Source organism: Carcharhinus amblyrhynchos, chromosome 2, assembly GCF_965287045.1.
Source record: "Carcharhinus amblyrhynchos chromosome 2, sCarAmb.v2.hapA, whole genome shotgun sequence".
In the NCBI taxonomy this organism is placed as follows: Eukaryota; Metazoa; Chordata; class Chondrichthyes; order Carcharhiniformes; family Carcharhinidae; genus Carcharhinus; species Carcharhinus amblyrhynchos.
Window position 1 is genome coordinate 113,464,776 of NC_137325.1, and position 23,159 is coordinate 113,487,934.

At 38.5% G+C, this 23,159-nt stretch overlaps 1 protein-coding gene across 5 annotated transcripts in view; it reads right to left on the reverse strand.

Moving 5' to 3' along the window:
- Nucleotides 1-2,736: 2,736 nt before the first annotated feature.
- arhgap21a (Rho GTPase activating protein 21a) overlaps nt 2,737-23,159 on the reverse strand; it is a 215,185-nt gene continuing 194,762 nt past the window's right edge. For 4 of the 5 annotated variants that reach the window (XM_080211355.1, XM_080211346.1, XM_080211363.1 and 1 more), the window contains 7 exons: nt 20,891-20,964; nt 20,701-20,790; nt 20,156-20,281; nt 20,007-20,048; nt 16,802-16,907; nt 14,324-14,355; nt 2,737-5,480 (listed from right to left, as the gene is read on the reverse strand). In XM_080211355.1, the coding sequence (XP_080067481.1) occupies nt 3,696-5,480; nt 14,324-14,355; nt 16,802-16,907; nt 20,007-20,048; nt 20,156-20,281; nt 20,701-20,790; nt 20,891-20,964 (2,255 nt within the window). In that variant the 3' untranslated portion in view covers nt 2,737-3,695. Of the gene's footprint in view, nt 5,481-14,323; nt 14,356-15,301; nt 15,323-16,801; nt 16,908-20,006; nt 20,049-20,155; nt 20,282-20,700; nt 20,791-20,890; nt 20,965-23,159 lie in introns of all 5 variants that reach the window. The other variant, XM_080211380.1, reaches the window with a different exon arrangement.

A 23,159-nucleotide genomic window follows, 5' to 3' on the forward strand; every position in this document is an offset into this window, starting at 1 on the left:
GCCTAGTGCCTTGTCTTGCCTGCCCTCCTCAGCCCTGGAGTGAAGACATTAGAGTGTCCCACACACTATTGCCTGGACTCACTTGAAGTTTCCTCCTCACGGGCCAGGGTCACAGATGGTCCCGACCAAGAGGCAGCAGATGTGATGGCCTTGTTGGTGGGACTGGAGGCCTTTGAAGTTCCCCGAGTTATTGAGGGCAAAGTATCTTGGAATGCCAAGGGCACGAGGCAGGGAGCTCTATGGAGGGGATGGGTGAACTCTGCAAAAACATGGAGAGGGGTTGGTTGGTGGGGCAGTGATTGGCAAGAGAGGGCGATGTTCAGGAGTGGGGCAACAGGAGATCTCCCAGTGGACTGGGAGATTGGGGCACCTGCATAACTATGTCCCTAAAGCTCAGCAGCCAGCTTCACTGGTGAGAGTAGGCTCACACCTCCCCCTACTGGCAAGAATTATATCCTGGCACTTCTTTTTGATTAAGTGTCATAAGATTGCTTTTTTCAACTCGCCCAAAAAATGAGTCTGAAACTCTCCCGTTTGGGGGTGATGCCCACGGTGTGTTTCATTGTAAATCTGTCTCTGGCCAGCTGCCATGTTCATTAAGTTTAAATGTCCCAAAGACACTTTCACAAGCTGCAGAGTGTAAGGGCAAATGGGTGGGGTTAGTAAGATTGGGATAGGTGGTTAGGTGCGAGTGGAGGGGTGGGCGGGGGAGACTGGTGGGCCGGCTTGAGAGATAGGCTAGAGGGAGGTGGTCCACTGAGGAGCCTGGGGGTCAGTAGTATTATTATCCAGAAGTTAGAATGGATTTTGATCCTTCTAACTTTTCCTGGATGACTATTCAGTGAAGCGAATTGGAACCATCCAATGTTTCCTCCTCTAACTCAAGAGTTTTGGAGGCTTCCAAATGCAGGGGAATTGCCTATTGAAAGTCCAAATTTCCTGCACAATTCTCAAAGTCAGTGCACCAGGACTTCTGAGGGGTCTCCCAGTGCACCTTTTTGAGGAGTGGGGGTGTACTTCCAGGGTATGACTTCCAGAGAGCTTCAAAGTTCTGGGCCATTAAAATGAATAGTAAATGAAGGATAAATAGTAAATGAAGCATTACAATACAACTATGATGGTTGCTCCACAACCTTCTGCCATGGAGACAAAAGTTCCACTGTTGTGCCACAGCTGAACTTTGACATCCAAATGAAAATTATTTAGTTTCTACTGAGATTTTACAAGTGCATATGATTGTAGTTTATGGTCTGGTGTTAATCAGCCAAAGCTTATTGGGAGAATAAAGTGTATTAACACCACATTGCAATAATATACAAATCAGGTGGTACAATGGTTAGCACTACTGCCTCACAGCACCAGGGGCCCAGGTTCAATTCCTGGCTTGGGTCAACATCTGTGTGGAGTTTGCACATTCTCTATGTCTGCTTGCGTTTCCTCCAGGTTCTGCCCACAGTCTAAAAGACGTGCTGGTTAGGTGCATTGGCCATGCAAATTCTCCCTCGGTGTACCCGAACAGGTGCAGAGTGCGGCGACTAGGGGATTTTCACAGTAACTTCATTGCAGTGTGAATGTAAGCCTACTTGTGACTAACAAACAAATTTTTAACACATGCACCCATTGACACGCTGCTTGCTATCTCACATAAAACGACACTTCACCCTAGCCTCCACTTTATCTTCAAGAACCTACCCCATTAAAAAGACAGGAAGTTAAGACTAAAGAAGTTTACATATCCTTTTAACAATGTGCTAATTGTTATTGCAACGCCAAAAGGAACAATTTAAACTGATCAATTGCTTTGCTGCATGCATTGTCTGTAGGTATACATAATAAAATGATGACAAGAGTAGGATTGATTGAGGATTGATTGAGGATCAAAAAGGACAATTGTACATATCTCAGGTTCTAAATGGGGATATAGGTCATTGGGCTCTTTGAATCTGCTCTGCCATTTGACAAGTTTGAGCGTGAGTTGATTGTGGTCTCAATTCTACTTTCCTGTACCATATAAGTCAGCAAGCTTTATTTAAATATCTTACTGCATCTGTCTTTCCCAATAATGATGGTGCTGCCACTTAGTGGAAAAATGTAGTAGCTGCAACACTGGATGAGTGAAAAAAATAAAGAGGTGGTATTAGAAAGACTAATGTACTCAATAGTTGTTCACCAGGATTAAGCGAGATGCTTCAGAGGATAGGGGGAAAAAGGTGAAATTGCAGAAGCACTGGTCATAATCTTCCAATCATCCTTAGATATGGGGTGGTGCTAGAGGGCTGCAGAATTGCAAATCATAGAAGAGTCCCCTGCTGACCTTGCCATGTCACTATCATCTTGTGCTTCAGCAATGTAAAGACAAAGAATGGAACTGAAGGTTGCAGAAAAACAATGTCCCACTCTATAGCTGGGGCTTTTCTGTAATGATTGCATGTTATGCACAAAACATACACATACACGTGTTACCTTGGGAGAGACAAAAGGCCAAAACCAAGAATCCCTATTGCAATGCTATTTCCTGCGCCTTCAAGATACCTGATCTAATCCATGCTGATGTCTGTTGGATGAAGAGAATAGGAATGTCCAGAATGTTCAATTGAAACGCAAAATGGATAAGAATACAGGTGAGAGAGAAAGAGAGAGAGAGAGAGTGTGCTTCTACACACATTAAAAATACCAAAATATTACAGAAAGAACTTATTTCACTGCCTTCCACAGCTAAAGGAACAGACACCAAGATCCACAGAAACAAAAAATTTATTTCCAGTGTTTCCAGGGGACATTTACAAACCATTTGTCTATATCTGTACACAGGCTAAATACAATGTTGAATCTGAGAAAACAGTTCTCATGCACAGTTAAGACTCTCTTTTGAGATAATGAAAAATGAGCAAGGGACCGGTTTTTCCAGAGACCACTATCTACATGCCTATGTTACAAAGCTTTTATCAAATCTCAAATTTGAAAAAGCTACACATGAAATTATATACACATTTAAGTATCTTTACAGAAACTTTAAAAATTCAAGTCCAATACAAAGACTGTATTAAAAGTCTGACTTAAAAAAATGTTCTTAAGATTCAACTGGAATGCCTATAGTGTGGAAGCTCTATTTGTTCAGTTAATAAAATCTGGAAAATTATTTTAATGATTTTTTGTTTTGTTTATAGATAAAACTTCATTTGTTCACAGTAGATCTCTAGTCTTTTGAACTAAAAAGACAATATGGCACCCTATCTAAACCAATTTTTTTGAGATGAGGCACTTGCTTTAGCAACTGAAGTTCCAATAAATGTTTGATTTGCTCGCCCTTATAAGCCGATGTAAAATATATGCAGCAGTATCCAATTGTAGAGCGTGTAAGATGTATGCAGGAATCACCGATCATGCAGTACAAGTTGTTTATGGAATTTTGCACTGGAAGGTTTCAGCACTTGATGCCCTTTTGTACCCAATTCATTTTATACAAAAGTTTAGCATTTTTTCTGGCTGTCAGCATATGCTGTAAAGAGCTTCCACAGCATCCAGCACAGAAATCAGCCTGTATTAGAGGCAGAGCAGCACAGCATCCACCATTTCAAAATTCAAGTACAGAGAAATATGTACAGGAGAGTCATAAAAAAAAAATCAGTATACTGTTTGACGAGCAATTCGCTGTACAATTTTCCGCAGCACTAGACACATAAATAATTGCAGACCTACAAGTACTGATAGAAGCGAGACTTGACTACTTGATTACTGGATATCTTATGGGGATGAGCATCAACAGTTGTACTAAAATTGCTTTTTCCCTTGCTTTGGAGGCTGTCACCATTCACTTGGCCTGCGGAAGGTAGTGGGCTCGGTGATGCTGAAGGCGAAGGTTGGCTGAGTTGGGGCAAACTACCAGAGCTGCCTGCATCTTCTCCAGATGATGCACGCAGCTTTGAATTTGTTCCCTTGTCTAAACTAATGTCCACAGTCCTTGGCTCCGAGGCCTTTTCTGTGTGCAAATCTGATGTGCTCGTGCGTAAGCGCTCTCGTGCAAGCCATTCTGTAATCGAGAGGTCCTGGGATTGGCATTTTGGTTTCAGGCGATTCACTGCTGACAACTGAGATTCATTTCCTCCACTCTCTGCATTCTGTTCTTGTGTTCTCCATGCATTTAGAACACTGAGTTCTGAAAAATCGCGATTTCCTCCCATGGTATGTCTCCGCCGAATATTCTTTTTTTTACTGGTCTCCGAGGACCCTGACTTTTGAATGCCAATTCCAAACATGTCATCTGCAGAAGTCTTTAGCCGTAATTTTAAACGCTCTGTAATTTTTAGTTTCCAAGCAGGCTCTACCCTATCATGTTCATTTTTTATGACTGAAGCCAGACTGCTTGTGGATTTCCCTTTCTTCATCACATCAAACAAATTGCATGCTCTATTTGACTCTTTCTGTTCCTTTGCATCCATTGCTATCTCACTATCGCCCTTCAATCGAAGAGATTTTTTCTTGGAAAGTGTATCACATTCAATAAGCTTACGTGAACTGAATGCTTTTCTGTCATCTAGCCCTGGTATTGAACTTCCTTCTGTTCCAGTCTTGTCACTTCCTTCTGAGTTTCTCCTGACGTCCTTTGCTGTATCCTGTCTCATCACACGTAGAACATTTTCAGGTGCACAACTTGCAGCAAAAACAGAAAAGTCACTATCACTGTCTGTTTCTACATGGTGTCCTTCACTAACAAGTTCACTTCTTTCATCATCAGCTTCATCACCTTTGCTCTCTGTCACTGACTGGACTTCTGCATTCAGTATGTGAGAGTCCATACCTGAAAGGAACATTAAAGAAGAAGTTGTGGAATAGTCTGATGTGATGGAGCTTACATCTGCTTTACCTACATCTATGCTTTTGACTTCTGACTTTTTTGACTTACTTAAATTACTTTGCTGCCGAGAGACCAGAGATGGATTGCTGATTGTGGCATTTGAGTAAGTCATATCAATGTGAGAGCTCACATTACTAGTAGAATCCTCAGCAGTAGAAATGGGCATTGTGCTTGTAATTAGCCGTGAACTGAGACAGCTAACAGTAGGCGAGTCTGTGCATTTTTGGCAGTATACTGCAAGGTTCTGTTCTCTAGGGTTTGTTTCCTCGAGAGGCACTTCTTTTCTCACTCCATACTTTTCTATTAATGCCATAGAAAAAGACTGACTCCTTTCATCTATACTGTCCTTCTCTTGCTGTTCACTATACCAGTTGTCCGGTTTGCCCTTCAATTCAGTGAAGTCAGCTCCATTTTCAGATTCTCCTTTACTCCCCAGTTTCTTAGTTGCACCAGTATTGGAATGGTTTGATACTTCTTTCCTGGAAAATATACTTTCCAATTCATCATCTGAGCTGCTTTGTTGTGGCTTTATATCCTTTTTCTTTCTTTTACGGCTGGCTGCAGCAAAGATGGATGACACAAGCAGATCCCTGCTGTATTGATCCTTCCCTGATCCCCAAGAACCCTGTTAAATGGGGGAAAAAAATAGTTAAAGTAAGATTTGTTGGACTATCTTTTTTAATGTTCACACACTAAACAGTGGCACTTTATAAATATATTCAAAATAAACAGATAGAGTAAGTAAATAACAGCCTTCAATATAGAGTTTTGAAGAAACGTTAAAAGCAGTACTGGGTTATCTATAACTGTAGTTGAGAATGCATTTTTCAAAGTCTCACACTTAAAAATACTGAGTGTGCAGGTGATCATGTGGCAACTCACTCAAACAGAATCTAAAACTGCATGTTTTATTTCATCATGTACCCATGTTTTTGCCATTTGGCAGTGTTGCTGAGAATATAAAAGGATGCAAACCAGAACTATTGTAGCCATGCAATATTTTCTGGGTGCGCTGTATTTTTTTTATTTGAATACATCAGTCATAGAAAGAGCAGATGAAGAGACATTTTTTGGAGCTGGGGTGGTGGAAGAGAGAGGGAGAGAGGGTAGTTAGTAGATAGGACAGAAAGAGAAAGTGCTCTTTCAGTCTCTCCTGTTTCCCTCAATTGGTCATAGAATAAACAGGACTGTTCCATGAATCAGGTCATGTAAATGATGGCTCCAGGGCTCAGCTATAAATAGGGTGATAAATAGGATACTGAAGGTACAATCTCACCATGTGATCCCCGCCAGTCCAACAAGTCATTCTTATACCCCCTAGAATACACCTGCTCAAATAAAGCTACAGCGTAGAGCAGCAATAATTGATCAACACAATACAACTTTGACTTATACACTTAAAGATAGTCTAAAATGTTGGAACTTTTAAGAACCCTTGTGTACCAAAAATAAAATTGAAACATTACAATACAAAATAAAGAAGAATCTAGTCATAAAGAGGATACTGCAATTGTTTCAGATTCAAAAACATTACAAGCTCATTACTGAAATAGATTTTCCATTAAGCTAGCATAACTTATGAAAGAGATGTAATGGCCCTGTCGTAGTTCCAAATCTGGTACCAAAAGGGAGTCCTGCTGAAGTATCATCTTAGCTTTATAGCGCTTGGTCATCCAAAATTCTACATTGTCAACCTCATTTAAATCCCGCATGTGAGGTAGAGGCTATCATGCAACTGCACCATCCCTGTTTATACATGTCTCTAAAACATGAAAGATGAAAATTGTAATGCAGTGAAGTCTTTCTATTCAGGCCAACAGCAGACGTATGACATCCCATGCATGTTACATGAAATTAACATTACCATATATTAGAAGTGATTAATGAGACCAAAATTTGTTCTGAGCTTCATCTAAGCTTTTTGATTATCAGTTGTGATTGTACAAAGACCAAGTGGAGATTGGAGGCTAAGGAATAATTGGAGCAGAGTATTGGAAATGTAATTCAAAATCCATTTTAAAATCATGCATTCTCAACCTTTTGTTGTCTTGTGCAATAAACAGAGATTTGGAAAACGAAGAAATAAAAGTTGCAGTAAAGCCTGAGACAATGAGAAATATAAAATTGAGATACTAGTGTTGCTACTGGCTGGAGGGTGCAAATGTGGAGTGACAAGTTAACATACAGTTTTTATTAGCAATAATGACATTGGAATAATGGGGAAAATTCAACGTAAAAAATGGAACAAAAATATGAAAGAGGAAGCAAAACTTCTCAGAAGAGTAGGAGCAGATGCAAAAATTAAGAGATAAAACTACAAGTGCACAAGCCACAGCAAAGTTTCATGGACAATTTTTTCCTCCTTTTGAATACACAATTTAAAAAAAGTACTTAAATATACAAGGATTCTACATAATTTCAGTAAAACTGCTATTTTCTCATACTAATATTTTTGAAAGTATATTTTCAACCATGGCATTCATTGGGACATTACCATAGAGAAGGCACTATTTTGAGTAATGTTTTTGATGCAGTTTCTTCATATTTAATAATGAAAACCCAGTGTAAAGGAAACTGATCCAATTATTAGAGCTTCAAGCCAATGAATCTTTAAAATGTATCTTCTTTATCTACTTTCCTTATATTCCTCCAAAAGACAAAAAGGATTCCCAAAATCATTTCTCTTTGCCTTACGTAATGTCTTGAAATACAAATAATGCACAAAGGCAGGAGATGAATCTCAAAATAAAATTTCTATTTCACAATTAAAAGTCGAAAGATGACCTAATTTAAAAAAACCATCAGGAGGGTTTTTAGTTTTGGATCTGTAAATCTGTATGCAATTGCACATGGGTTTTGCACAATTGAATAGTTTTGTTCCTGTGCTCCTTCATGCGACACAGGTCATGATTTTGAAAGCATCGAGTCTAACATAAGAACATAAGAAATAGGAGCAGGAGTAGGCCATCTAGCCCTTCGAGCCTGCCCCGCCATTCAATAAGATCATGGCTGATCTGTCGTGGCTCAGTTCCACATTCCCGCCCTCTCCCCATAACGCTTAATCCCCTCTCTTATCAAAAACCCATCAACCTGTATCTTAAAAATATTTAGCGAGGTAGCCTCCACCACTTCAACAGGCAGAGAATTCCAGAGATTCACCACCCTTTGAGGGCCTTATAAATATCATGCTGCTTACAGAAACTTCAGGTCTCTATTGAGAAAAAACATGCACAATATGCTAGATACTATGTCAGTTTTACTGAGGTAACATTAGACAAAGTCATTTGCAAAAGCCCCAAGTAGAATCACCTATGTACCAGCCCAAAGAGCAGCATAACTGAACATAATCAGTCATTGATTGAAACATGGCTAATGAGGCCTTAAGATTACTGAACTATAAAATAAATTGAAAATACGTTCAAACAATTGTTACAACTGAATAAACAGTCAGTGGTTTCCACTGCTGGTTAAAGATCTTATGCATGATTGATCAATTGACCAAGTCTGAAATAATTTAAACTGAACTGAAAAGTAATTATAGGATCATTACAAGAAACAGATCCAAGGGAGACTTCAATTGATTGGTGGTCACTGCAGCTGCAGGTCATTAATGATGGATTGACATGATCATAGATACCTGTGTGCCCTAAATTCTGGATGCAATGTGATAAACATCCACAAACAAGCACAATCAGTGGGAACTCACTATTCTGGCTGGGCACATAGCTAGTTCATCAGGTTTTGGGCAATTTAACTTTTGATCTAACATAACGGATCATGGAAATTCAATTGAGAGTGGTTAGAGGCAGAACACATGTAGGTTTAAATTGTGCAATCTTTTCATCTATTGCAGTCAATTCTGTATGGATTCTGGCATTATTAGAGTGGAAAATGTAGAAATTCCAAGCAACTATCAGGTAACAAGATAGAACAAGGAAAGAGAAAAGGAGACAGACCTAACTTCCTACATTTGACAAGCTGTCCAATTACAAATATGATTTTTTTTAAAAATTGGCTGCAGTACATTTTGTGCTAGGAATTCATATGTCAATAGAACAAAGTAATTTAAAACATCGAGTCTGGTTACTACTCTGATAAAATAAGGAAGTTAATTGCATGCAAATCTTTAATCTCAAGGTGGTTGGAATACAAAGTGAGTAAGTAATGCTTCATTGCACAGAATCTTGGTCAGACCCCATCTGGGAAACTAACCCGATATTGATCTTGGTGGGAGTACAGAAAAGATTCCCAAAATACCAGTAAAGTGCAATTAAAAAGCTTCTTAAACATTGTAAAAATGTCACAAGGCACTTTATAGGTAAATTACTGGTAAAATTATAGGGTAAAAACAATACTCCAAAATAATTCTCACCTCAGTCTTAAAAAGGAAGCCTCTTATTCTTAAATGGTGCTCCCCAGTTGTAGTTTCCCCCTCCCACAAGGGGGAACATCCTCCCTATCATGTCCCCTCAGGATTTCATATGTTTCCATAAGACTCTGCCCTCATTCTTCTAATTGGCCTAAGCCCAACCTGTTCAACATTTCTTCATAAAGCTCTTCTCCGGAAGAATGAGTTGATTGAACCTTTTCTGAATTGCTTCCAATGCAATTATACCATCTTTCAAATAAGGAGACTAAAATTGAACACAACACTCCAGATGTGTTTTCACCAAGGTCCTGTCCAGTTCCAGTAAAATTTCCCTACTTTAATAGTCCATTCCCGTGGCAATAAACAACATTCTATTAGCCATCCTAATCATTTGCTGTAACTGCATACTGATTTTGTGATTCATGTACCTTTCCGCTAGAACACTGGTCCCAGGTGACGACCGTCTCAACAGTACAGGTCCCTCGTGTTCCAATACTGATGCCAATGCCCATGAAATGGAACCCCTTCTTCCTGCACCATATCTTTAGTCAAGTGATTACTTCCCTAATTTTCTCATTCCCCTGCCAATTCGCATGTGGCTCAGGTAGTAATGCAAAGATTATTTTCCTCGAGAACCTGTTCTTTAATTTAGTTCCTCATGCCTGATAATCGCCAAACAGGTTCTCTTTCCTAGTCTTGCCTATGTCATTTGTTGCAAGTGGACCACAACTACTGGATTCTTTCCTCCACGCCAATGTCCTTTCAAGCCAGTCAGAGATGTCCCTCACCCTAGCACCAGACAGGCAACAAACAATGTGGGTCTCTCGATCTTGCTGACGATAGATTTTATCACCTTAATTGTAGAAAACCCTTACAACTACTACTTGTATTTTTGCTCCCCACAAAAGGGCAAGGGTAACAAGGGAGAGAGAATAGGGCCTCTTAAGGATCAACAAGGTAATCTATATGCAGATCCACAAGAGATGGGCGACATCCTAAATGAATATTTCTCATCAGTATTTACTGTTAAGAAAAGTATGAATGTTAGGGAACTTGGGGAAATAAATATTGATGTCAAGGAGTGTACATATTAGAGGTGGTGTGCTGGAAGTCTTAAAGCGCATCAAGGTAGATAAATCCCCAGGACCTGATGAGGTATATCCCAAGACGTTGTGGGAGGCTAGGGAGGAAATTGCGGGCCACCTAGCCAAGATATTTGAATCAACGATAGTCACGGGTGAGGTGCCTGAAGATTGGAGATTGGCAAATGTTGTGCCTTTCTTTAAAAAGGGCTGCAGGGAAAAGCCTGGGAACTACAGACCAGTGAGCCTCACATCTGTGGTGGGTAAATTGTTAGAAGATGTTTTGAGAGATGGGATCTACAAACATTTAGAGACTCAAACATTAATTAGGAATAGTCAGCACTGCTTTGTGAGTGGAAAATCATGTTTCACAAATTTAATTGAGTTTTTTGAAGGGGTAACCAAGAAGGCAGATGAGGGCAATGCAGTTGCTGTTGTCTACATGGACTTTAGCAAGGCCTTTGACAAGGTACCACATGGTAGGTTATTGCGTGCGGTTAAATCTCATGGGATCCAGGGCGAGGTATCCAAATGGATACAAAATTGGTTTCTATCGGATGGCTGTAGAGAGCTGTTTTTCAAATTGGAGGCCTGTGACCAGTGGTGTGTCTAAGGGCTCAGTGCTGGGCCCACTGTTATTTGTCATTTATATTAATGACTTGGACGAGAATATAGGGGGCATGGTTATTAAGTTTGCAGATGACACCAAGATTGATGACATGGTGGATAGTGAGGAAGGTTATCTCCAATTGCAGCTGGATCTCGATCAATTGGGTCAGTAGGCTGACGAATAGCAGATGGAGTTTAATTTAGACAAATGTGAGGTAATGCATTTTGGTAGACTGAACCAGGACAGGACTTACTCAGTTAATGGTAGGGCGTTGGGGAGAGTTACAGAACAAAGAGATTTAGGGGTACATGTTCATAGCTCCTTGAAAGTGAAGGTGGACAGAGTGGTGAAGGCGGCATTTGGCATGCTTGGTTTCATCGGTCAGAACATTGAAAACAAGAGTTGGGATGTCTTGTTAAAGTTGTACAAAACATTGGTATGGCCACACTTGGAATACTGTGTGCAATTCTGGTCATCCTATTATAGAACGGATATTATTAAACTAGAAAGAATGCCGAAAAGATTTACTAGGATGCTACTGGGACTTGATAGATTGGGTTATAAGGAAAGGCTGAATCGACTGGGACTTTTTCCTCTGGAGTGTAGGAGGCTGAGCTGTGATCTTATGGAGGTCTATAAAATAATGAGGGGCATAGACAAGGTAGATAGTCAATATATTTTCCCAAAGGTAGGAGAGTCTAAAACTAGAGGGCATAGGTTTAAGGTGAGTGGGGAGAGAGACTAAAGAGTCCAGAGGGGTAATTTTTTTCACACAGAGCGTGGTGAGTGTCTGGAATAAGCTACCAGAGGTAGTAGTAGAGGTGGGTACAATTTTATCTTTTAAAAAGCATTTGATAATTACATGGGTACGATGGGTATAGAGGGATATGGGCCAAATGCGGGCAATTGGATTAGCTTAGGAGTTTTAAAAAAAACAGCAGCATGGACAAGTTGGACCAAAGGACCTGTTCCCACGTTGTAAATCTCTATGACTCCCCATTCCTGTACCTTAGTGCATCCTCCCTACAGCCCTTTTCCTCATTCACACAGGGAGCAAAAATATCTCTTACCTGTTGGACAAGGTCAACAGTCAAGGCTCCTGCATTCCTGAATTCAGGATCCCTCTACCTGCCTCATTTGCAGGTCCCTGACCACTGACCGAATTTGAGATAATCTACTGGGTGTGACCACCTCCTGAAACAAAGCATCTAGGTAACTCTCCCCCTCCTGGATGTGCTGCAATGTATAAGCTCAGGCTCGAGCTCATCAATTCTGAGCTGAAGTTCCTTGAATAACCAACATTTGCTGCAGATGTGGTCACAGCAGCTCACAACGACCACACTTGGGAAAAGACTTGCATTTTTATCATGCCTTTCACAATGTCACAATGTCCAAAAGTGCTTTACAGCCAATTGAGCGCTTCTGAAGTGTAGTCATAGTTATACCATGAGAAAAATAGCTTTAATGTCTTGTCCTACATTGTAGTTGTCGATCAGCACTGCACTGAACTGGACTGTCAAGTTGTGATCAAGTCTCTGGTGTAAGACATATACCCACAATCTTCTGACTCAGAAATGGAATGGCTCCCAACTGAGTAAAAAGTCTGACAACACCAGGTTTTAGTCCAACCTATTTATTTGATAATATACTCACTAGCTTTCGGGGTTACCCCCTTCGTCAGGTGAATGGAGAGTTCTGGCCTCAGACAGAGCATATAAAGCACAGACAGCAGGTTAGGTGTAAGGATTCGCATTTTAATCAGTAATCTCTAAACTGTCTGTGCTTTATATGCTCTGTCTGAGGCCAGAACTCTCCATTCACCTGACGAAGGGGGTAACCCCGAAAGCTAGTGAGTATATTATCAAATAAATAGGTTGGACTAAAACCTGGTGTTGTCAGACTTTTTACTGTGTTTACGCCAGTCCAACGCTGGCATACCCACATCATCCCAACTGAGTGACAGCTGTCACACAAAGGTAATTGATCCCATCTGGCTAGAATAGATGGAAGTGCCCCATGGAAAAGATGATCTTAGGGCATGAGAGAAACTAGGTATATATGACAGGGCCTGAAAGGTTAAATTACGAGGGCCAGTTGCATAAACTTTGGCTTCTGGTTCCTTCAGATTATGCAGTTGAGAGGTTAGGGTAGGTTTAGAGTGGAGGGTGAGATAATAAAATAAAACAATTAAAAAAACTATTTAATCCGTTGGGGAAATACAGAAGGGGACATATTAAAAATCATAGAATGCTTACAGTGCAGGAGGTGGCCATTTGGCCCATCAAGCCTGCACCAACAACATTAATCAGCATTAAACTATTTAGGAGTGAAATGAGAGTGTACTTTTTCACGAAAAAGGGTTGTGGAAATCTACAGCTCACTTCCCCAAACAATTGTGGGTGCTAGGTCAGTTGAAATTTCCAAGACCGTGATAGATCTTCACTGGGTCAGGATATCAAGGAATATGGAAGAAAAGGTAGTTTTAATGGAGCTGAGCTCCAGGTCAGTTATGCTTTAACTGAATGGCAGAACAGGCCTGAGAAAAGGCCAACTTGTGAACGTTTCAGTTCTCAATCCAGACCATCTACAGGCACAAAGGAAAAATCAGAGGGAATCTTGCTTGGACATTTTCTGTCACTTGCTAATGTCTAGTTACTGGGACAATTGACTGAACTCCAGGTCAGACACTGGGGCCAAGTAGTCAAAGGGCAAGGTTAAAACCTAGGTATAGGGAAAGTAACCCAAATAGCAATGGTTCTTAAAAAATACTTTCTTGATCTACTCTAATTCAGTGTCAAAACTTATTAACTGCTAATGTAAAATTTTAAGGAAAAGGATGTAAAATGTACATGGCCACACCAGGATGAAAAAATGTACTGAGATATTTTTGAATGCTCGATGGGCTTAGATATAATTAGAAAAATTGTATTTACCTACCAACTTCCACGATTTCAGTTCATCCCAAAATATTTTACAATCAATTGAGTTGTTTTCTTTGAAGCATAGTCATTGTTGTAGTACAGGGAAATGCACAAACAATCCAATGCACGGCAAGACCCCACAGACAACTGGATAAGTGAACTGATAATGTGAATTAGTGACGTTGGTTGGAAAATAATCATCAGCCTGGGCCCTAGAGAATCCTACTGCTCTTTGTTGAATGGAGTCATGGGGTCTTCTGTACAATGGAATAGATGTTTTGCACAAAGATTGTTCTTTAACACTAATTAATGATACATAATATCTATGAAGTAATTTAGTATTTCATTGCAGAAGACAAGCTATGAACTATTTTAATTTGAAAAATTATTTTGGAGCGCTATCCAAGTTGTGAAATATTATATTATTCCCTTTAATAATTGCCAATTAGCAAATAGGCTTAAATGACATCTTTTAGCAGTTCTCACCTTAGATTTTGCGGAGTCACTAGTGGCTGAATCTGTAAGAGACAAGAAAAATAGTATTACATTTATTTTACACATGATTAAAAACACAAATATTCACTGCAATTATGAAGCAAAATTATAATTCATAGAAAATTGTATGACTGCAATAGAAAAAGGGCACAGAGTGGAGAATTATAGCTCACTGAGATGAAAAGCAGCACAGACAGCCACCACCATGAAAGTATGCTGTGAAATTGTGGGTAAAACCAGCTCAATGAGAGGGATGGCAAAGGGACCCTGTTCTCTTAAAAAAAAGATAAATACTAATTAAACATTGGTACATATTAAAACAAGTTATTTTTGTATCCATTTGCAGAACTCATTCTTTCATTTTATTAAAATCTAATTGTGATTATGTGCATTATTAATACTAAGGTACTCCTACTCTTTAAATACACAATTTTCCAAGTTACATCTACACAAATACATGCAAACAGTCTAAGGGGTTTACAACTGTAAAATGTCGCTTTAAAAGAGACTTTGCAAGGATTACACTCCATAAGGAAGTAAGGTAAGCAATTGTAAATTGAAAGAAAAATGCATAGAATTCAAATATAAAAATAATCTTAATTTTACTTTAGTTGTTATGAAAGCTATTCCAGATAGATTCAATTGGAGTATTTATAACCCATAAAGTAGCATCTGACTTTTAAATTTGACAAGCGGGCACAATGAAATGTAGAATGAAAGCTGCAAAAAGAGGTTTACTATGGGGCAACAACTGAGGCTATAAAATTATGAGAGGGGGCAGAAAGGGGCTAGCAAAATTCCGAATTTTTTTTGAAGTATATTTCCATATTTTAAAACTATTAGTAGAATAAAACTAGCTCTGCAATTCACTTTGCAAGTCTGTTATACAGACCAAGAGCTCAGCCCCCAGCCACACCCCTTTTGAAACATGGTTTATGCTACATGACTATAAAAACTAATAGACCATACCATGCTATTTCTCCTCAGGGTCTGCTTCAGAAATGATAAGAAACAGCAGAAAGACTTTAAGAAAGTAGTATTGGTCTTTTTAAAATAATCGTAACAGCAAATTTACATCACAGACGATAATTTTCCATTTACAAGAAACGGGGGTTTCTGCAGACTAGGCAGCTACATTGAGGGCAACAATCCTCCTCCTTCCTACAGTTCCAGCTGTCCATCAGTGACATCACAGAATCCATCAGTGACATCACAGTGTGATAGACTCCTCCAACTTCGCCTGTTTCAAGATCAGTAGTGTAAATGCTGGAAAAAACCCTTAAACATTCAGACAGGAGCTATGTGACAAAGCTGACAAGTTTGGGAAAAGAACATGCTGGGTTAGTCAGTATGACAGTGAGTAGGAGTGACAAGCTCACACAATGGACAGAAACATCCTCCAAACCAGGCCTAGGTTAATGACACTGAAAGTAAGGTAAGAAGATAAATAAAAGGCACAGCATACACTCAAAATTACCACACTAAAGTACAAATGATTGTGCAATTTTAATAACAATTTATAGAATACGGTCACAAAACTTGCACATTTTGGTATATATAAATTCTCTAACATTCTTCTGATAATAAAAATTCAGCTGGGATCACATTACTTGAACCAAACATTATAAGTGCGTTTAGTTATGCATTGGATAACTTACTTTAAAGAATCAGCATCTCTTTTCTCATTCATTTGTTCAAACTACACTGCACATCTCATAAACTAAATTAATGCAATATGATTTTAAAGTGCCTTAGATTTGCATGTTTTGTTTTCAATTATTTTAAACCCAATGAAGTTGTCAGTCCAAAATAAGAATCATTTGATTCAGTTAAGTTACAACAGGCTGGAGAATGGACATTAAATAACTTGAATTCGACTTGGTAACTTAAATCCAATCCCAGGACATGACAAAAAAAGTGATACTGTCCAACTAACACATTCACACATCACAATTCCACAAATGAAAATCAGACAAAAGTACAAAAAAAACAAGCACCCAGCCATGAAATCTTAGCTTTATACTTTTCAGACTTAAAATGAAAAGCTCATTTTCAGATAACATTGCAATAATGATCAATAAAGTATGCCGCCATACACAAAATGAAAATTGAGATTCCTGAAAACATTTCAGTCCTATGATTAATAACTTAAAAATGTGCATAGCACACTATATATCTAGATATATAGAAAGTCAATATTACAGCACTATATAAATCATTTGTCTCTTAAAAACAAACTGTATTCATGGATAACCAAGAAACAATATAGCTCTGAACACTTAAATAAATAATTTGAGGTTATAGTTGTTTCACAAAATGTAGCAATTTTCCCCCACTACAAGTATTTGCAGCTTTGAATGGGCAAATACAAGCATTTCAATCTTGAACTGTCTACTTCGGTAGGAAGCTGGTCAGTAACAATGACACTGTCTGTAACCGGACTCTGCAGTGTCTTGTTCAGGCAGTTACCTGAAACATCTCCCGGAGTAGTTCCTGTTCTCCCAATGTTGGTTAGCAAATGATCTATGTTTGGCACTGGCTGTGTATCAACTGTGCTTTCTTCCTGGATTGGTGTCTACATTCACAAGAGTAAGAAGATCAGAAAGTTGTTTTCCTTTTACTGGAAAAAAAACACACCAGTAACCCAAGTCCAATGAACACTAAGCTTCTACATGCTTCAGTATGGTAAAATTGTCATTTACTAGCACATCTTCACCAATGAAATGCCCGAGCCAGGGTCTGATAAGGGTACATCGTTTGTCTCAAGAGCAATAGCTAAACCTATGAACGTTTACTCCATGATGAATAAGTAATGAAATTGGCAGTTGGGTGGGGTCATAATATTTATCTGGTCATTTAGCATCCAAAACCCATGTGATTTTTTTCCCCTCAGTGTTCTAGAATCATAGAATCAGTGTTTGAGGCGGCCATTCGGCCCATTGAACCTGCACCGACAATAATCCCACACAAGCCCTATCCCTGCAACCCCATGTATTTACTCTGTTAACCCACTGACAATTGGGGGCAATTTATCATGACCAATCCACCTAAATCGCACATTTCTGGACTGGAGGAAGAAACTGGAGCACCTGGAAGAAACCCACGCAGACACGAGGAGAATGTGCAAACTCCACACAGACAGCGACCTGAGGCTGGAACTGAACCTAGGTCCCTGGCGCTGAGAAGCAGCAGTGCTAACCACTATGTTGCCCGTCTATAAGGCAACTAATTTTATTTCATCAAATTCAGCGTCTTTCATGAGTTCAGTACTAAATTTTGCAAACACTCAATTATCTTTTGACAAACAGGCTCACGCTATTGTGCCAAGATTAAAGTTAAAGAGTGGTGTAAAATGCATGATTTCTAACAATCAGAAACACATGGCTAATTAGGAGCATAACACCATTTATCTAGTTTTGACAATGGTGCAAAAAATGTCTAGAAAATTCAATTTGTTATATAGTTTAACTCCATTTGAAAGATGACAATATTTGTAAAAAGAGAAGTAACAAGCACATTTTAGATCAGATTTCCTATAAATTGATTATTTAGCCAGTAGATGGCAGTGTGAAGTGGGCAGGGAAGCAATACCGTACAAGCTAGATCACTAGTTTGCAAACTCATTACTGATGTGATTGCTCCAAGGGAGAGATATTAGTACAGATATTTGATATCAAACCAAACCAAAATTTGAGGAAATGCAGCATTCAAGACAACTGGTCACTCTGCCAGACAGGGAGTGCTGTGTGTTAAATCTACCCATGGCTTGCAAATGAAAATGCACAAACGCACTGATTATATAGAAGTCCCCACTATCATGTCCTTGATTTCCAAAATTTTTCATAGTCATTTTTGAAAAGGCTGGCACTGAACTCAAAATTACAACTTCTTTAGACTAGATGTACAAATGTATCAAGTTAAATTTTAATTTATTTTTCATCTTTTTTATTACAGATCAGAGTGGTGATCCTAATTGTCAGGCTTGAAGGACTAGCTCTAATACTGAAAGCAATCATGCTTTTTCAGCCTACTATTTTTAAGATCTATTAATGTACAAGAGTCTTGACAGTTTGCATGGTGATAATGGCATGCTGAATATTTAACTTTGCTAACACCAGTAGTTTCTAGGAAGCTAGACGGAAGGAAGGTTGATGTGCTTTTTTTTTTAAGTGGCTCACCAACAGTTTCCCAGTTTCCTCTTGGTTGGGGATGAATGTCAGATTTAACATGGCAAGGTGATTATATACAGGTGCCAAGGTATAGGGCTGAATACCAGGCACTGACAGTGGATAAAAGCAAATAATCATAATTATTTACCATTCTCTCTTCCCCCCAACTCCCCTCCACAATTATTTGTGCCAATATTTATAATAGTATGGGTTTTATTTTAGAAACACATTTGGTCCTTTCTCTAAACTCAATGTTTGATATGTTGCAAATAGCATCATATATTCAGTTCTTAAAAAGGTGCTACTGATTTTGCTTCTGTGCTAAGCACTGAGGCATTTGTATAACTAAGCTTTATTAAAATTATTACAAATTTTATCTGTTTCAGCTCTGATTCTGGATCATGTTTCAATAATATTCACGAATCACAGACATCTGTTTGAAAGTCAATATCTGAAATGAAGTTAGAGAAATTCTCAGGATCCAGTAGGAGATCCCCTCCCTCCTCTTCCTCTAAAAATTGGGAGAGATTTTCTGGACCAAATTCAGAATTTAAATGCAGAATCAGTCACAGGAAAACTATACAGAACTCTCCAAAATGTGAAAGGCAAGAATAACATTCTTCCAACATAATGACAGTCTGTTAAAAGAGCTTACTTTTCTCTCACAGTGAAGCTTCACACATTTATAATTAATACTCATGGCGAAAGATCAAAACACGGCTTAAAAATATGCAGCAAGGGATTTCATTTGGATTTCAGCTGGTAACGCACAGAGTAGAACAGACAGATTTTAGTAGCCTCTTAAAAATTACAACTTATTATTTATTCACACTGAGAAAAATACTTGTTCTACCAGGCTTGTATAATTTTCAAATCAATAATATTTATGAGTTTCCTCATCCCTTTATTTCTCACACAGTGTTCTATAGTTTGCAGGGTTGAACTTAAGTGTTATTTCCTTTATATTTGGTATTCTTGCGAATGTCCTGATATGTGCAAGATGAAAAGTTTTGACATGTCTCTTTTTTCAATAATAATTAATATCTTTCTGGAATGGTGCACCCATCTAAATTTGGAATATTACCGGCAACAGATGAATGCTGCACAGTTGCTTCTTTAACTTTTCTATCATGGGCAGCATCACTTAGAAGCCATTATCTTTACAAACAGCAGCACTGCACCTTTGAACTTCCAGCAGATCTTCTACGCTTAGTCTTTGTTTATTTAAAATGACCAGTTTACATAATATCAAACCAGCAAATTTTAATAGCAAAATATTTTAACTTTGTAAATGCAGGTATTGGAGGAGTACTGTGTGTATGCAAGGTTAAAAACTATGTCAAAATAAATGTATAATGAAAAATCTATTAAGAAAAAAAAATCACCTGGACAAGGATTACTAAAACCATCATGATCATAGATAAGGATACTGAGTGAGATTGACATCAGTTCCAGTTTGGTCTGTTGTACATCTTTAGGTATGCCTTGAAATTATTACTACTTACGGTTGCATTTTCATCACCACCTTCAGTGAAAAACCAGTCATACTGAAAAAGGAAATCAATATTTGTTATAACTTGTTTGCTGGTTCAAACAAATGATCTTAAGCAAAATGCCAATGGTAACGTGCAGCAAAACAAATAAAGAAACATACATGTTGTATGAGTGTTTCCACTATTTTGTACTGATCTGGCATGTGAGTGACCATGTGCATCATGTTGTCTTCTGATGTTCTGACGAGGGTTGGGCCAAATACAATTGCCAGATTTCTGGGCTCCATCTGAGGACACAACAGTTTTACATCTTTGAAAGCAACAAGCTACATGAAAGCTCAATACATCAATACCTGCATATACTAACTGCATACTGTGATTAACAACTGACAACAATGCTGTCACAGGAAACACATTACTCAATTATAACTTCATTAGAAGCAAGTAATTATAATAATCTCTCTAAACCTATTCTGAAACATTACAAGGCTGAGTTAACTAATAAAGAAATGAATATCTGGGCCATCTGCTCAGATTTTAAAAATTAACTTCTTATTCTTCAGAATTCAGTTCAATCATCACTGCTTCACGTCAAAATCTCATTCTTTGGAGACAAATTGACAAACCCATGCCTTTCCTAATTGTCACAATTTTTTAAAAATGTGCACAGCATTTTAGAGCATTGATGGAATTCGAAAAGAAATACCTTATTTTTTTCAGAATTTTCTGCGACTGTTTTCAGATGTGCAGACAGAAATTTTAATGTTTCATAGTGATGATCTGGCAAATCTCGGATCTAAAACAGTTTTAGCAGCAACAAAAAAAATTATTTAAATAACAGGTTTAATATTAACTTTACAAATTGTAGATTTATATCAGCCATGGATGAGAATTACCAATTTTTTTAAGGTCCTGAGTCTATCCACTGAATCCTCTTTTCTGTTGGCATCTATGAAGTCAGCATATTTATCTATAACACACAAATTGTTTTAGAAAGTCAATTCTAAATATAATAAAATTGGTAATACAATATCAAAGACAATGGATGGGATTTTCCAATGCTCCGTGGCATTCTGCAGAGGTAGCCCATAACATTGGACGGTGTTAGGAATTTTTGGTCCCACTGCTATCAAAGGATTTTCCATTGTATGCACACCCCACCACTGGGATACCCGCAGCAGGGGTTCACAATGTGTGGGACCAGAAGATCCAGCCAATGGAAACAGCTGGAAAATTCTGGCCAACACTTCATAAATATGCATTCTTTGGAGAGTTCCACTATTTAAAAATCAGCAGGTTAAGATTTCACACTGTGAATAGTAATTGCCAAGCATCACCAAACATGTGCATTATACACCTGTTACATGTTTATTGGAGAGGCCCTCACAGTGTGAACCAGATTTGAAGAAGCTCCCACAATTAAAATAACGACTCCATCAATTTTTCTTTAAGTAAATTAAAATTAAGCTCAAACTGTAGGATGAATAAGTTAATGTATTTTGAAAGCAAAGATTATATAAATGATGCTTCAGTAAGAGTGCTGCATTGTCTGCTTCAAAGTATGAACCTCACCTGAACGTAATGGCATACTTCATAAAAATGAATGTTTACATGGGGCTTTCTGTAGCTTAACTACTGAAAAAAGTATATTCTTCCAATTTATTTCTGATTTTAAAAAAGGTCTAGAAGAAGCAGTGTTTTTACTGCAAGTACAATGGAGACTCCACCAGTATGAAGATTCCACCAGGCCTACATAGTGGTCCATTACTTTTATAATTTTAGCTAAACTTTTGCTAATACAGAATGCAACAGAAAACAGATACACAGCGAACATGAGAAAAAATGGACAGAATGAGTCTGACTGATCCAAACTGTCATGATGCAATTAAACATCATGGGTGAAATTTAATGTAATTGATGAGGGCTCAGACTACCAGTTCTCCAACTGGCGGGAAACCTGCATTGACCAGCGTCAGGTATTCCAGCAGGGCTAGAGTCAAACCCAGTACCTGGGGTCCAGAATTGGCCGTGACTGAAGGCAGGAGAGATTAAATGATAGAAAACGACAAAGGAAAATTCCTTTAAAATACCTGCGCTATCTGTAATTTTTTTAAAAAGCATATTTGAAAAGGACATTTAAAGAAGTTATAAACATACAAATTAGGAGGAATAGGCCTTTTGGCCCTTGGGCCAATAAGATATGGTAAATGTGTGGGGTTACAGGGCTAGGGCGAAGGGGAGGATCTGGGTGGGATGTCTTTTAGAGCATAGGTGCAGACTTGATGGGCCAGATAGAATCTCTACATTGCAGAAAGATCCTATGGATTCCTGCATTATTGTCTATTTCTTCTCGACTGCATGGCTATTCTTACCCCCTGCACGCTCAAACTGCAGGGTAACCTTATCTATAAGCAAACCAATGACAAAGCCCTCAACCTTGTGGATATGCAACAGTGATGCCAGCAGCCGCTCAAGTTCTGAAACCTGGAGCTCAAGGTGCTGCAGCTATCTTCACTTCTTCTGCATATGGTTAACGAAGACGTGCGGAACATCCTGAAGTTCCTACATGAAACAGGATGTGCACTTTAGGAGATGTTGAGCATTCATATAATAGATAGCAAACTACGACTTAAATTCATCAGCTATTTACTTCTCCTCTTCTGTTATCGCTTCAGTAATATAAAGTTAATTGAACTGCTTTAATTAAAGCTTATTCTAAAAAGGTGGAAATTTAAAATTTCTCAGCACCTTCGATTAACTTCCTAAGTTTGGAGAAAGGGAAGCAAAGCTACAATGCACACCAGTCAATCAACTTACAGCTTTCCTGTGATATCAGTTTGATTGTCTTTTTTCCTCTCACTTGATCCCAACCCACTGTCCCTCCTCCTGGACCTTTAATTGAAGGTCAACAGGTGGTATAGGAAGGAATTCCATGACAGAATGGTAACTCCAGGGTGTTGGACGAAGCAGACATTAGTGGTCAAAGAGCTCCTTCTTACCATGGATTTTCTTAATTCCTCATCATTTCATACTGTTAGTTCAATCATTTAGCCTACAACTCTCAGAGCATTTGACTACATCATTTTAAACTTGGAAAAAATATTCTAAGGATTCTTTCAGACTACAAACATCTTTGGATGTTTTAGAACATTAAAAGGTACAACA